Consider the following 17,353-nt stretch of genomic DNA (forward strand, 5'->3'; position numbering starts at 1 on the left):
TAAAAAGAAAATTCCCTATGAATATATATGATAAAATTTTTATTGAGAAAATAATTAAATGATGATTACTCATGGAGATTATAAAAATATTAATGATGTACTAAAACTATCATTTTCATTAGCAACTATTGTAAATTTTAATCAAGTTGAATTAAATTAAATTATATTATGTTTTTTGATCTATTCAATTGGAATGAGTAGGATTCAGTTTAAATTTTAAAAAACCTATTCGAATCCGATCTGATACATATATTAAAAAATATAAAAATATATAACAAAAACCATAAAGCCTAAGACATCATACACCCCATCTAATTTACAGCCACCACCTCATTCCTTTCATCATTCATCTTTTTCATCTTCAATTGCCAATGATTGAAATCTTCAAATTTGTAGTTCTTCGTTACAGTTTTGCTAAAACATTGTAAATCAGAGTTTTCACGAGCAATATAAAGAAATTTGAACCCATCCCAAAAGTTAATGAACTCATCATAGCTTGAAAAACTTTAAACTTATTATAGATTTGATGGAGACAAATGAGTCGTGTTACAATTAGATTTTCTTTAATAATAACTTATCTTACCATGACAGGGCAACACAATTTTTACTAAATTCTAGAATTATATAAAAAATGACTCAATATCCTAGCTCTATATTATGCCTTTCTAGCCATGTACATAAGCTAACCAATCATTGTAATATAATATATGAGTTTTTGACTATTTTTAATAAAAAATATTTTATTTTCAACAATTGCCAATGATTGAAATCTTCAAATTTATAACTATACACTACAGTTTTGCTAAAACATTGTAAATTAAAGTTTTTACGAGCAACATAAAGAGATTTGAACCCATCCCGAAAGTTAAAAAACTTATCATAACTTGAAAAACTTTTAAATTATCGTAGATTTGATGGAGATAAATGAGTCGTGTTACAATTAGATTTTTTTTAATAATAATTTATTTTAGGGTAACACAGTTTTTACTAAAAACTAAAATTATATAAAAAACGACTCATTATCTTACTTCTATATTGTGCCTTTCTAGCCATGTACCTAAGCTAACCAATCATCATAATATAATATACGAGTTTTTGACTTTTATTTAAAAAAAAAAAACGTTTCACTTTCAATAATTGAAGATATTTATTCTAAAATTAAAAAACTAAAAAATATTTTTATTTTTTAAAATTTTATTAAATCTGTATACTTACCATTAATTTTTATTATAATCAAATAGAAATACCAACAACCAAACGTAAATATTATCTATATATTATAAATTCACGTGAAGGAAAAAAAAAAAAAAAGAAGGAAAGAAAAGCTCACCAGCTTTGTTGATAACAAAAGGGCGAAAAGAAAAATATTATATTATTGTAAAAAGCATTTATACGTGATAAAATATTGAAGGAGGAGTTGTTATATATAGTCACCCCACTAGATTGCAATGGTCTGTTCCCGATATCACTATTTTATTCCTGTTGCTTTTTTTTTTTTCTTTTTTTCTTTTTCAAAAAAATCTCTCAGTACTGTTCTTCTTCTTACCCCTGCTGTATCTACTTCATTTCCTTCACTGCAAATTCTGATAAAACTCTTAGTCTACTCTCTTCTTTTTTATCTTCCCCATCCCTCTGTCTATCCGTTAATATTTCTCGTTTTTTTCTCCTTTCTTTTTCTCTCTGCGGCAACTCCTTTTCTTTAAGGTATGGAAATTGACCCCTTAAAGTCTGCAGCAGAAGGTCAGATGGAGATGATGATGATGACGATGATGCAGATGGACAAGGTCTCCGATTTCCTTGGGGCCTACAACGACCTCGCTCATGAGTTACCCACCACCGACCTCCCAGGTGCAACTCCAACTAATAACAGTATCAATAACATGCTACATTTTGCTGATAATCCTGATCATCCTGCTTCACCCACCAACTCCTTCCTAAACATACCACACAGCGGGATCCCAGTTGCAGGCGGTAGCCCAGTTCAAGACCCATCTGCGCCTGCTTTCTTGAGCACCGGTAGGTGGAGAGAGACTGCCGGGGATTTATCCGGTGAGGAGAATAAGCGGAATTCAATGGCGGCTATGAGGGAGATGATATTCCGGATTGCAGCCATGCAACCGATTCATATAGACCCAGAGTCAGTGAAGCCACCAAAGAGGAGGAATGTGAAGATATCAAAGGACCCTCAAAGTGTTGCAGCGAGGCACAGGCGGGAGAGGATAAGCGAGAGGATTAGGATACTTCAAAGACTGGTGCCAGGAGGAACTAAAATGGACACAGCTTCCATGTTAGATGAAGCAATTCACTATGTCAAGTTCTTGAAGACACAAGTGCAGTCGCTTGAGAGAGCTGCGGCTAATAATAGGTCTCCCCCTGGGATTGGCTTTCCAGTTCCAATCTCCAATGCTGCTACCTATGCTCCACTACAGCTGCGAAAACTCTGCCAACCTTCTCAACACTATGGAGATGCTTGATTGATTAGCTCAAAACCATTTTCCTAAACATGTCACTACTGTTTGGGTCGATTGTATAAATACACCATGGTGCATATATGTACGCTTTTAACTAATATCTTTATTGCACCTTTATTAGACTACTCTTGTAATCCACGTTATGATGTTATGGAATAATTAATCCAGGCTCAATAGATAGCCAACTGTTCAAAAATCAAATTATTAATCTTCACACGACCATCTGTCCTCTCTCTCTATCTGTCGATCTTTACTCATAATTACAGTTCCATTGCCATTAGCCACCTGTCTAGAGGACATGCATGATTATGGAAATGGCATAACTCTTGTCCTATATATATATTATATATTTTACAAATAAAAGAAAGTTGACAGAGTAGCAAATTGGCAAAAGTAGCGTGGGGAACCCAACAAAATAGCATATATATAAATCCCATCATATTTTTTAGTGGACTGACAGACTAGACCTAACATTCGAAAAACCAATCCACGGAAAATCTAGAGCTGAGGAAGATGACCTTGTTTTGCGGATGGTCGTAGCGCTGGGACAAGAAGAATTCCGTGCTTGATGACACATAGTTAACCAGGGAAAAAATAGCCGCTCCGGTGCGTTAGGAGAATGGAGACTAGTTTTATGAAAGGCATACGAGACAAAGGTTTTATTGTAACACGTGTTGGCTAAGGGTAGAATTGCATGTGTATTAGGTGGTGCAGTGGGTGAGTATATCAGTTATAAGATGCGAAGGGGAAGGAGAAGGGGAGAATGATGCATGGGAAATCCACGTGAAGACTGACAAAGCGGTGGCAAGCTGTGATGACGTCCCTTTCTCTCACCACCCAACCACGTGATCCCTCCTATCTACATTCTACTTCTTCAACTTTCTCTTATTCACCTCCAATTAATAAACTTCCTCTCCATTTATATTTCACCCATGTAACTAAATCCACACCATCTCATTTTAATTTTTTAAATAAAAAAATATGATGTAAACATATACAAAATTATATTAAAATATAGTATTTCAGTATTGAATATTTTTATTACGGTATGAAATTGAGTTTAAATTATCATAAATTTCAACTTAATCTAACAATAATAAATACGTTTGTAATTCGAGAATAAAATGTACAAATTTTGTATGTGGAGAAAATAATATAATAACTAAAATTAGATCCGAGGAGAAACACGTTGCAATAAGAGAGGAAACAACAAAGTTGGAGATTCCTGAAGAGTACAATTTATTCATATAACTACAAAGAGTTCCATATTGAAAAGTATGGATTGCTAAATTACAATTTTTAAAAATTCAAAAAATAAAAACATAAATAAAAAATTACGTAAAAAAAATAAATCATCAACAAGCAAACTAACATTCGAGTGAAATGATTGTCGAGGTCTCAAAAAATTGATGAGGCATTGCGAATCTCCTTCAACTTGCATCTTTGTGATTCTCATCCTTGTTGTCACATGCATCCATAGACTATAGTTCGAGGTTCGACAAGATCAATTGTCGAAAGGAAAGATATACTCCTTATTCCCGCAAACATAACATTACTATTATGATCTCTACAAACAACTCCAAAACTCCTTCATCCCTCCCTATCAAGTCATAAACAGTTAAATTTTATATAATTATGTTGAGGCGGAAACCAAATTATAGTTTTATCATTATTATCCTTTAGACTCATTAAGTGTATCTCCAAATTTTTTATAAGTCAAACTCATTAATATGGACAGTCACTTTCTGAATTAAGTTCTAAGGTGTTTTACGCTTTGATGGACCCAATGGTTATGCGACCATTATATGAAATAAGTAAAATGTTAAATTTTTCTTTTAACTAATAAATTCCAAATTCAAATCTATCTTATGTACTAGTTACTTTGATGGCAAACAACATGGAATATAGAAACATTAGATTTTATTATTGTGTCACATATGATTATGCATGCGCGAGTTCAAGTAAATTTAATTGGTTTCAAAACAAGAAATTCAACTATATATTCTTGAAATTTTCACATTTAAATGGTAAATCTCAATTGCAATTTTATTTATGTAAATTAAAACATAAAATTTTAAATCATCAAATTGTCTAAATTTAATAACCACTTGTTTTGATCATTTAGATGAGATTTAGGCAGTAGTTATTAAGTAGGGCGCCAGTAATGGGCTGGACTTAGAGGGACACTGCTTGAACATCAGCTGGCAAACGCACACCTTTGACCCACACCAAGAGCACATTTTCTTTATAATAAGCTTATATATATATATATATATATATGTATATGGGTGTATATATAACAATAAACAGCATCACTATGTCCTGGAAAATAGATAAAATTATACATCAATAATTGCGAAGAAGTTTATAAAAAGAAAACTTGAAAAGATGGTGAGCAAATATTTTAAGGAAAAGGAGATGATGAGATCCAACTAAGATGTGCATTTTTCAAACAAAAACAAATAGAAAACGAAGGGGAGGCAGGTTGCTTCCCTTGCAGAGTCGAATTGCAAAAGTGATCATGTCTCAAGAATCATGCCCTCAACAACAAACCCAATTCCATTCTATTATTAACTCTATTTTAATCCCACTCAATCTTGGGAATATAATCATATAACTTTATTTTAAAAGGGGATTTTCTTTCTTTTTTTTTTTATTGAAAAGGAGGAAGGACGAGTCAACTAATTTACGAGAGAATACCCATGTGAGACATCCCCCAAAGTTGCCAAGATCAATTATGTAAATGCACTATTGAGTCTTAAGAAATTTGGGTATTGGAATATATGAGGGTTCTTGTCCTTTAATAATATTTACCCTTTGCCGGTACACCGTTCTTACTTAAAGACACTTTCATGTTTCAAAAACTATAAATCTTGACTTGTTTAATTCTTACAGAACGACATCATTGAGATTGCAGATTTTAGTTAATTGTGATTATGTGAGCGTTTGAGTATCACACTGTAAGATCTTGATATTTTATTTCTCACATACTTTTTGTATATTTTTTTTTATATTCGTCTTTAGTTTCAATCGAAAAATAAAATTTTGTGTTATCAATAATGAATGTATATTATTTAATTAAAGAATATATAAATTTATTTTTAAAAAATAAACTATTTTATTTTTAATTTTTTTTGGCTAAACTACTAGTTGGATGAAAACATATGAGAATTTGCATAATCATCTATGGATGACTATATAAGTGTCTTTGATAGATGAACAAAGTCTATAGATTTCATGAGTAATGGTGGTAGTGCCATGCAGGGAAGCAAAAATCACGAAGGCGGCACAACAGAAGCGGAGGACGAGGATGCTACAACCAACTGTGTGTCGTAGTAAGAAAAATATTTTCTTTTTTGGCCTTGATGGTCCAAAGGCCTACTTAAAAGTTACGTACTAGATATGAGTCGTAGCTCCAACCTTGGTTTGTCACTTTTCTCGTTATAAGTATGTGTTACTCATTGATGAGCTAAGTATGGAAAAAAAATTTCCCTTGTTCAATTTAACTTCTAAATTTTTTTTTTTACTCTAAAACAATATGGTTTTGATTAAGATGAGCACGAGACAAGTAGATGAAGCTAGCTTTAGTTTTGTTTGTGTTTTTCAAATAAATATAAGTCTATTTTTAATTTTTTTTTTTTTAAAAAACCAAACATTATTAATAATTTAGAATATATAAAAAATTTAAAGATAATTATAACAAAAATTCATTTAAGACTAAATTATAAGATGAGTTAAAGTAATGAAATCATAATAATAATTTATCTCAGTATAAATATGAATGCATCATGCATATGTAATGATAAAAATCTTTAAGAGCATCGAAAAAAAACATACAAAAAATATAAAATAAAAGTGAACAAAGCATTAAAATATGTTGGATTAGATCTAGAAGGGGACAATTGGAGAGAGACACAATCTAATCCTTTGTGACAATATTCTTCCTCTCACTGTCTCTTTTTGATAGGAGGGATGCATACCCACACACTCATGCCAAGCTTTGTCCTAATTCTGTTTCCATACCCTTCTCTCTCTCTATCTCTCTCTCTATATGTATATGTATATAAAGATTATATATATATATATATATATATGCAAATATTCAATGCCCATGACCCCCTTAGAGGAAATATCACAAGCTTTCAAAACCGTAATAAAATTGGGTGACCATAACCATTGTATTTGTGCAATTGGAATGGTCAACTATTATGACCCCTCTTGGTCCTCCTCATAATTCAGTTTTCCACACTGATAAAGTGGTCCTTTCCTCACCTAATTACTCCTTTTTTTTTGTGAGCAGAGGGCACCATTTATTTTGTTATTTTCCCTTCTTTGAAGTTTCTAAGGTTCATTAAATTTCTTTATAACATACGTATACATATTTTAGGTGTGAGTTGACAAGAAAATTAAAGAACTCCTGCTGGTAATTTAATGAGTTATTTTACTTTTCAAGAAGAAGAAGAAGAAGAAGAAGAAGGCTGCAACGTAATAATTTATTTGGGTAAAAATATAATAATGTTATGATAAAATTGTCATTATATTATATTGGTTAGTTTACAGTTCATGAGACTGAAATTATTACTTGCAATTAACTACACACTCATTTTTTTTGTATTCGATAGAGGGAGTATATTTTAATGCACTTTAATAATTAATTATTATAATACCTAGTATAATTGCCTAGTAATTAGTTATTAAATCTTTTTATAATATTACAAAATTAATAAATTTCGTGTAAAAAATATGAATTTGTTACAGACATACCCTGAATTTTAATCATATAATGTGTGTGTGTGTGTGTATATATATATATATATATATATATATATATATATATATATATATATGAATTTTCAATAAAACAAGAAAAGCTTTTTCATTTTGGACTAAAGCTAACGAAGCTTTAACATTTGTTATATTAATCCGAACATTCTATATATGTACATATATATGTATATATTTGAAAATATACTTTAAGCACATTTGATAAACAAATAAATGTTTGGATTATGGGCTTAAGAATAACAAGTCCAATCCAAAGAAATCCCAATGTTGGATGAGCCCAACTAGTAAAGTTTATTGGGCTATCGAGGCACTTACATGTCCAATTGATTTGGCACCTTTTATGTATATATATATATATATTATATACCGATTGTTGAAAAATAGTTTTGAAAATACCCAATATAAGAAAGAGAGCATTTAATTGAGAGGCGTCAACTAGTATTATATATATATATATATATATGCATAAGTCGTGACATTGTTTACGGGGAAACATACCCAATTAACACACATGGTGGACGGTGGGCAGAAAAATATTCCATCCATTTAGCACTTTGAATTAATTAAAAGAAAATTAAAAACTTCATTAATTATTAATTTCCCTCTCTTTCCTCTTATTATTAGAAAATAATTAAGAATTCATGTGTAAAACGTGTAACGTTTAGTTAGAATTTCGAGACAATTATTTATTAATATATTAATACGATCACATTATCTTTCATTTTTTAAACAAAAATGATATTATAATTATATATATATATATATATTGAGAATTGAACAGAAATAATTTGTTGCGATCCTTGCAAGCAATTATAAACCCCTGTTCATCTTTAGAAAGTTGATAATGGAAGTAGGTAACTTCCATTATGATGGGCGGCTTCAAATTAAGTCTACACATTAAGGTCGTGGTTGGATCCAGACTAAAAATTTATTATTACTTTGGAAATCTCTTGGTTGAGGTTAAGATTTAGGGATAATGAAAAAGGTTTTTCTTTTTTAGTTTTTAATTTTTAAATTTATTTTTATTTTTATTTGTAAAATTATACAACGTAGTTTAAGACAATGATAAATACATTATATAAATTATTTTATTAATATTGTAATTTTTCTAAATTCCATAAAAATAACAATATTGATAAACTCGTGTGACACATGACTGATGACCCAATTATTTTTTTTTTATAAAGAAGTAGAATAACTTGCTGGGATGAGAAGCTGTATAAATATATATATATAGAAAGAGAATTAAGTGTGGGTTGCTAAATTTGCAGAGAGTACGTAATTCGATTGTTGATTAGTGGAAGTTAACCAACCACCAGCAAAAAAAATTATGGCTTGTGAAAATGAAAGCTTCTGCAACAACTATATGTTGGTGAATGCAGGAGAAGCAGGGTGTTTTGATCTGGGTTGCCTTCTGTTTTCCTCTAAATATTTGGAGAAGAAGAGATTCATCAACTTCCCCGACGACCAGCAGTGGCAGCAAGATTTCCCTCGCAGATGGCTCATCTTCGTCTCTCTCCTGCTCCAGAAACTCTTTATCTTGTTCAGGAAGCCAATGAAACTTGCAGGAAACATAATGGAGACATGGCTGAATCTCGTTTCAACCAATGGAGGTCCCTTCATGCTGCTACTCAATCTATTCACAGGTTCCCTCCATATATATTCTCCAAATTTCCAAATCTGTTCTTGTCAGTTTCAACATTGTCTATAAACAAATTAATGTTTGGTTTCCAGGAAAGTTGCAGTGGCCGGACAGATCATCGGCTACCTTCAGATCTGTGGTGGGAAACATTGACCGGCGTATAGAATTAGATGCGAGTATCAAACGTGAGGACGTCAGATACATTCCATCACTGGCTATCATGGCTGCTAAATTATCATATGAGTCTGAAAATCACGTCAAAACCGTTGTCCAACGTCACTGGATGGTAACTATATATCAACATATATATGTATATATATATCAACATAACTGTACACTCATGTACATACATATATATATATATATATCAAACTAAATGTTGGATTTTGTTTTTTATGCTGGTGCAGATGGAGTTCTTGGGATTCTACAACTTTTGGAACGGTAAAAAGAAATCTCTTCTTGCTTGCTTAATTTTCTTAGAGATTTCCGTATATCTATTATAATAATAATAATATGTGAAACAATAGAGTTTGTAAATAATTTAAAGTTGATTATTCTTCTCTATTCAGAGTCAACATATAGATACAATTATATCATAAAAAAAAAAATAGAAACTATTACACAAAAAATCAACTAATCAAGTTTCTATAATTGTAATACTAATATAGTAATTTACAACACTAATTTATAGTAGTAATTTAGTAATTAATATAATAATTTACAGCACTAATTTAGTAATTATAATTCATGTCAACACTCCCCCTTAAGCTAGAGTATAGATGTCTATCATGCCGAATTTATTGGTCATTTAAGATAATGTCTTTCCAGTAATTACTTTAGTAAGAATATCAGCTAATTGATTTTCAGATCTGATAGAGGAAAAATGTATAATCTTTTGATCTAACTTTTTCTTGATGAAGTGCCTATCAACCTCAATATGTTTAGTGCGATCATGTTGTATAAGATCTTGTGTAATCTGAATAGCAGTTGTATTGTCACAATAAAGACTCATATATTTCTCATATTTAACTCACAGATCTTTTAAAATAATATTGATCCATAATAATTCACATATTTCATGAGTCATTCTTCGAAATTTAGATTCTGCACTTGATCTTGCCACAATATTTTGTTTTTTGCTTTTCTATGTGACCAAGTTACCTTCCATGAAAGCAAAATAACCAGAAGTGAATCGTCTAGTCGTTTAATCACCTGCCCAAGCAGCATCTGTGTATCCTTCAATTATTGAAGAGTCATTTTTTGAAAATAATAAACCTCTACCAGGAGTACCCTTTAAGTATATCAAGATTTGATCTTCGCTTGGTGCATACATGAATTGGCTCTCAACAATTACAGCATAGGCTATATCTGACCTTGTGTCTGTCAAATAAATTAATCTCCCAACCAGTTATTGATACTGACTAGTGTCTGTTAAAACCTGGTTTGAAAAAATTCTAAGCTTGTGATCATTTCCATGGACGTGTCTATTGGCTTACAAGCAAGCATTACAGTCTCAGTCAAAATATTTAGCACATACTTTCGTTGTGAAAAGAAAATTCTGTGTTTCGATATGGCTATTTCAATACCTAAGAAGTATTTAAGTTCTCATAGATTCTTTATTTCGAATTCCACAGCCAAATATTCTTATAATAACTTTATTTCACAATAATCATATCATGTTAAGACCATGTTATCAATGTATGAAATTAAAGCTGTTACCTTCCCTTCTTTATGCTTTTTAAATAAAGTATGATCTGAATTACTTTGCTTACAATCGAAAGTTTACATTGGTGCAGAAAACATTCTAAGCCATGTTATTGGTGACCGCGTAAGCCCATATAACGACTTCTTTAATTTACATACTTAATTTTTATTTAAATAATTTTATATAAATCCTTATGGCAGTTCCATAAAAACTTCTTCTTTTAAGTTTCCATTAAAGAATGCGTTCTTAACATCAAATTGTTGAAAATACTAGTCTCAATTTGCTGATATAGACAAGAGAATGCGAATTGTATTCAGTTTAGCTACTGGTGCAAACGTCTCTTGGTAATCCACCCTATACTTCTACGTATACCCTTTTGCAACTAGTCTCGCCTTATATCGATCGATACTTTCGTCTGTTTTAAGTTTGACTGTGTATACCCATCTACACTCAATAATTTTTTTTTTTGTTGGGTAATAGAACTAGTTCCCATGTGGAATTTTTCTGCAAAGCCTTAATCTTCTTGTTCATTGCCTTTTTCCACTTTGGATCCTGCAATGCATCCTACACATTATTAGGAATAGAAACTTCGGATAATTGATTAATAGTAAGTGCATATGACTCAGACAACTTATGAGTAGAGATATAATTTTTAATAGGATATTTAACTTTAGTTTTAGGATCAGGTTCATATTACTTCTTTGGAATATCTTTATTAGATCTTTGTGGATATCTAGAAGTCAGAAATTCAGAAGAAATATTTGTTTCATTAGATATATAATTTATAATTATCTAAGGTGAAGTATTCTTAACATTCTGAGTTGATTCTTCAGTTAATGGTGTTATCAAAGTCAAATCTGCAACAACTGGTAATTTTGACATATTTTCAAAAAGAACCAATAAGTTCATTATCATTCTCTGCCAAATTTTCTTGACTATTTCTCCCAATATTTTCATGTATCTTTTCCACCTTAAAGAAAACATCTTCATCTTCTTTATTGCTATTTTTTTGTAATATATTCTCTTTATCAGATTTCTCTCCTGAAGAGAAGGTACATGAACTCCTCCTGAGTAATAAGGTTCTGCCTCGCGAAAAGAAGCATCCAAAGTCACATGTAATTTCTGAGTTTGAGGATCATAATACCGATATCCTTTCTGAAAATCAGAATAACTAACAAAAACATATTCTTTTGCACATAGATCAAGTTTATTTTGGAGATTCTTAGGAATGTGAACATAAATAGTACATCTAAAAACTCTTGGTTCAAGACTTGGAACATGTGGAATGGAGAAAAACGATTCCATCTTTTGTTGTGGTGTTTAGAAATTCAATACTCTGGAAGGTATCCAATTGATTAGATAAGCAGTAGATTTTACAACATCACTTCAATAGAATCGAGGCATGTTCATACTAAAAAGTGATGCACTAACCAACTCTATTATCTACCTATTTTTTCTCTCTACCAACCCATTCTATTGCGGAGTATATGTGCAAGAGATGTGATGTCGAATACCGTTTTGGCTCAGAAAATTTTTAAACTTTGCATCAACAAGCTCTTTTAATTGTAAGATTGCTAAACACGAAATCTGACATTAATATTGAGTTCCCACCAAACTATGAAATGCTTGAAAAACTGTGAAAACATCACTTTTTCTCTCAAGTAAGGACACCCAGGTCATTCTAGTACACTCATTAATGAACGTAACAAAATATAAAGCTTTAGACAGAGAAGGAATCTTTGCAGGTCCCCAAATATCAGAGTGTACGACAATAAAAGGTTCAGAACATTTATTCATATTGGGTAAGTAAGGAATGCGATGGCTTTTAACCAGTTCACAAATATCACAATAAAAATCAGAAACATCTAAGTTCAAAAATAAATATAGTTACAATTTTTGAAGATATCTAAAAGAAAGATGCCACAATTTTCTATACCATAATTATGTAGTTGTTCAAGCTTTCTCTTCACTACTAGTTGACATGCACAACTAACTTTTTGTTTTCCATTTTCTGTCAATTTCAAGTAGTAGAGTTTGTCTCGTTTAATATCATAATCAAGATCTTTCAGGTCAGAATATCCTAAAATACACAAAAAAAAGGCCAAAAAGTTATTGTGCAATCAAGAGATAAGGTAATTTGACTCACAGATAAAAGATTATATTCAAGAGATGGGACAATAAGAACTGTATCCAAGGTGAGTGTATTAGATAAAATAGCATATGTTTATCTAGTAATAAGGGTTGTACTTCCATTAGCTATAGATATAACGAATTGAGAAGTAGATAAAATAGTATATCTTTATCTAGTAATAGGGGTTATACTTCCATTAGCTGTAGATATAACGAATTGAGAAGATAAGCGAATGGATTGTAACTCGCTAGAGTCTCTAGTTATATGATTAGATGTATCTGTATCAATAATCCAAGTTATATTCTTAGAAGTTGTAGAAAAAATATTTGTTTGATTAATAATACTTGGGTGAGCAACATTTGCTATAGGCTGCAAATTATCCTCCATATTACATTCAACTTCCTTAGACGATATCATCATATCTTTTCTTGCAATCTTTTTCTGTGGTTTGTTTAAGAAATCCCACTATTCAAGATAACCAACGATTTCATAGCATTGTTATTTAGAATAACCTGTTTCATCACAATGGCTGCATATAAAATTGTTGGACTTTCCAATAAATTGATTATTTTGAGTTTTTGCTGACGTCGAGGATGATCCATGCAATTTTCGGTTGGCAAGCATGGCTGAGCTTTCTAAGATCACTCGAGAACCTCCCATTGTCTGTCGTTGTTGGTAGTCTTTTCTTACATATGCATATGCACTCTCTAAATCTAGTTTTGGATCTTTTCGCAAGATTTCTCCACGAACTTGATCAAACTCAGAATCAAGTTCACTTAAAAAAATATAAACTCGAAGTCTAGCCATTACAGAATGCAACTAGACAACGTCTCTGACTATTTCTGCTTAAGAGGCAATTCTATGATCAATTTTTTGAAAAATAGCAACAAGTTCATTATAGTAAATAGACAATGATCTATCATTTTGTGTAGTAGAAAATGTCTTCAGGTTTAACTCAAATAAATAGGTTTAATCTGATCTGTCATAAAAAGTTCTTGATACAGCTTCTCATATTTTCTTTGCTGTGGAAAGACAAATAAATTGCTGCATGAGGGATGGACTCATTGAGTCAATAAGCCAATTCTTTACTTTCTAATTTTCTATTACTCATGTTTTGTAATTAAGTCTTTAGGTATAGTTTTTTTCCTTTCTCCAGTAAGATAACCAGCTTTATTTCGAGCACCAATTCGCATCTCCATAAGCTGAGACCATAATGAGTAGTTTATCTCATCTAATATGGTACTAATAGGAAATGTAGAGTTATCTTGATGGATGACAATTGGTGGTATTTAGTTGTTGGATATGAAAGGAGTTAGTTCAGCCATTTGATTTTACAAAGAGAAATACGAGATTTGATTTAAGAGGTTTTTTAGGAAAAACGCTCTGATACCATGTGAAACAATAAAGTTTGTAAATAATTCATGGATGATTATTCTTCTCTATTCATAGGTAATATATAAATACAATTACATAATATAAAAAGAATTAAAAATTATTACATAAAAAAATCAACTAATCAAATTTTTATAATTGTGATACTAATATAGTAATTTATAATACTAATTTATAACACTAATATAGTAATTTAATAATTAATATAATAATTTACGGCATTAACTTAATAATTTATAAATCACGTAAACATAATAGTACTGGTTAAGTCACCTACGTAGAGTTGGTTTCTCTCTTTAAAGTAATAGACTAATGGTGTTTAATCACGTTGGCGCTTATATAATATATATGTACAGCATTATTTTAGATAATCGAGGGTGGATAGTTATAACTTAATTTAAATCCTGTCAATCATAATCTATTTTGCCTGGCGAGCTGGATCAATGACATAATCTAGGAAACTTCGTGTCTAAAATATGGAATTTAAGACGTGCATGAACTGATTAAGGTGATCATCGTTTTCATTTTGTGGATATTTTTAGGGAAAATATATTACAAATAATTGCAGAGAAATTATTAAAATCTGTGGTTAAAATGATAAAGAGAAGGGATTTCCAGTTTTTTGATGAGGGAAACCCATATATATATATATATATATACACACACACACGCACACACCCATATATATATATGTATATATAACTTCACTTAATTGATGGAGCATGAACATTAGATTCACCAGCAATCCTGAAGTAGTAAAGAAATTTTTTTGGTAGCTTCCTCTTCCTCCTCTGTGATTAATTCTCAAGAGAAACTTCATACCAAAAGCCTCTGGTTACAAAACTCGAGCGGTCTTGTCTTAGTTTGGAAAAAACTTTAGATGAAAAGTCACAGTTTGCCATGTTTGGAGTAATAATAGCTACGATAGGCAAAAGTTAATGTGTGATGTTACAAGAGCATAACATGACTCGAGAGGGTGAAATTATGGATTCTATTCCAACTAGGGCCAAATTTTCAGAGGAACATAATTGTAGGTAGCTTTGTCAACATAGATAAATTTATCATAATGCATTGACAGAAGTTGAATAATAATAAGTTTATCTGTGGCTATGTAATGAAACAATCGAAACTTGAATTCGGAGTTGTCAACTTCGTGTAAAAGTGTTACGTAAATAGCTAAGTTAATACTTAACCTCACACCATACTATCTAATTCTTTTCTGTAGTAGGGATAATCACTTTTTCAACTTGTTTAATTTTAACTAATTTTAATTAATAAATAAAAACTTGAATTATAAATTTTAAGATCTTGAAAAGGTCCTATTTGATACACCATTATCCCATATATTTAATTTATTTAAGATCAAATATGAAGTCTATGTTTAATATATCATAATCCCATTTAAGCAAAAGCTACAAATTAATTATATTTTTATTACAAATTTCATTTTGAGATGGAGGGACAAATATTTGGCTTTGTTAGGGATGGTTATAATTGAGGAAGCAGGGGCAGCAACGAAGAGGGTAGATGGTGTCACGTTTAGTGGCCATAGGTTAAAGATGATGATAGATGTTAAGGGGCATAGGGAGAATATGCAGAAGAAAAATCAAAATTAAGAGTTGTGACTTTAGGATATAGTGGATCTACTCAGGGAACCCAATACGAATATTAAAGTTCTTTGTATTATTAATTAGAATTAGCAAACAAATAATTCAGGAAACTCTGATGGTTAAACTAAAGTGAAATTTGATTTTAATATCAAAGATAAAAGCTAGTAATAACTTGAAAAAAGTTTGGGGCAGATTATCAGCAACGATTTTCAACACAAGCATTCATAGCCCGAGACACAAAAAGTGAGCCAGATCTCATAGTGGTGGCATTCAGAGGAACAGACCCATTTGATGCAGACGGGTGGAGCACAGACGTGGACATCTCGTGGTTTGAGATAGAGAATGTGGGTAAGATCCATGCTGGGTTTATGAAAGCTCTCGGCTTACAAAAAGACCGTGGATGGCCCAAGGAGATTCAACGACCCACAAACTCACCTCCGTTTGCTTACTATTCAATCAGGCAGATCTTGAAACGAATATTGCAGGATAATGACAAGGCCAAGTTTATAGTCACAGGGCATAGCTTGGGTGGGTCACTGGCAATCTTGTTTGTGGCAGTGTTAATGTTACACGAGGAGGAATGGTTGCTGGAGAGACTAGATGGGGTTTACACGTTTGGGCAGCCAAGGGTTGGGGACAAAAAATTTGGAGAGTTCATGGAGGAGAAGTTGAGAAAGTACAGTGTGAGATATTGCAGGTGTGTGTATTGTAATGATATAGTGCCGAGATTACCTTATGATGACAAAACCCTGTTTTTCAAGCATTTTGGGCCTTCCCTCTTTGTTGATAGTTTCTATAATTGCAAGGTACTCTCTCTCTCTCTCTCTCTCTCTCTCTCTCTGAAAAAAGTTTACCCTTTTTCCTAAAGTAAATAGCATTATAACTGGCATGCATGCATGCATGCAGGTGACATGGCAGGAAGAAAACAAGAACTACTTTTCTTTGTTATGGGCCATACCCAAGAGGGTAAACGCAGTTTGGGAGCTCATAAGGAGCTTCATCCTTCCGATTGCTAAGGGTCCAGATTATAAGGAAACTTGGTTTTTGAGAGTGATAAGGGTAATTGGATTAGTAACCCCAGGATTAGCAAATCATTGTGCCCAAGATTATGTGAATGCTACCCGCTTAGGGTCTTTCTAACTTTTTAACATCTAAAACATTTAACCTTGAAAGTTACTGTATGGTTTAATTGGAAATAAAATACTCTGTGCACTTATAAATGTTACTTTAGAATTTAGAACTCTCGTTTACTTTTCAAAATTTCAAAGTTATTGTGAATTTTTTATTTTTGGGATTGTGATATTGAAATGAGGACATTTTAATTATACTATTATGTGGAAAGATTAAGAGAGTATTTAAAGAAAGTCTAATGTAAGATATGTAAGTTCTGTTCTTATGTGTTTGTGTCTTGTTTACTTTGTTAGTTCAAATATATTTTATTTCTAATTACAACTTGATATTATATGTATAATTTAGTTAAAATTTCTATGTTGGATGTATAATTGTATCAGGTTTATTCATTTTTTTTAACCCTACAGTATGAAAATATATTTCTGGCTTGTCAATAAAAGAAGGATCAAAATAACACTTGATATTTCATTTAAATCTTCATTACTG

At 31.4% G+C, this 17,353-nt stretch overlaps 1 protein-coding gene and 1 pseudogene across 1 annotated transcript; both read left to right on the plus strand.

The window, feature by feature from the left end:
- Window positions 1-1,379: 1,379 nt before the first annotated feature.
- On the plus strand, window positions 1,380-2,831 carry LOC110815253 (transcription factor HEC2 pseudogene; annotated as a pseudogene).
- Window positions 2,832-8,475: 5,644 nt separating this feature from the next.
- On the plus strand, window positions 8,476-17,119 carry LOC110815153 (alpha/beta-Hydrolases superfamily protein). Its single transcript, XM_088206388.1, has 5 exons — window positions 8,476-8,902; window positions 8,991-9,184; window positions 9,306-9,339; window positions 15,929-16,542; window positions 16,643-17,119. The coding sequence occupies exons 1-5, from the start codon at window positions 8,587-8,589 to the stop codon at window positions 16,874-16,876; spliced, it is 1,392 nt and encodes a 463-aa protein (XP_088062514.1). The 5' UTR covers window positions 8,476-8,586; the 3' UTR covers window positions 16,877-17,119.
- Window positions 17,120-17,353: the final 234 nt, after the last annotated feature.

This window comes from Carica papaya, chromosome 1 (assembly GCF_054855325.1).
Source record: "Carica papaya isolate Zhongbai chromosome 1, ASM5485532v1, whole genome shotgun sequence".
Classification (NCBI taxonomy): Eukaryota; Viridiplantae; Streptophyta; class Magnoliopsida; order Brassicales; family Caricaceae; genus Carica; species Carica papaya.

What these genes read in the sequence shown, in the direction of transcription:
- LOC110815153 (XM_088206388.1), top strand. Translation starts at nt 8,587, where the DNA reads ATGGCTTGTGAAAATGAAAGCTTCTGCAACAACTATATGTTGGTGAAT. An exon ending in TTGTCCAACGTCACTGGATG is followed by an intron (nt 9,185 to 9,305) that starts GTAACTATATAT and finishes ATGCTGGTGCAG; the next exon opens with ATGGAGTTCTTGGGATTCTA. An exon ending in ATAGTTTCTATAATTGCAAG is followed by an intron (nt 16,543 to 16,642) that starts GTACTCTCTCTC and finishes GCATGCATGCAG; the next exon opens with GTGACATGGCAGGAAGAAAA.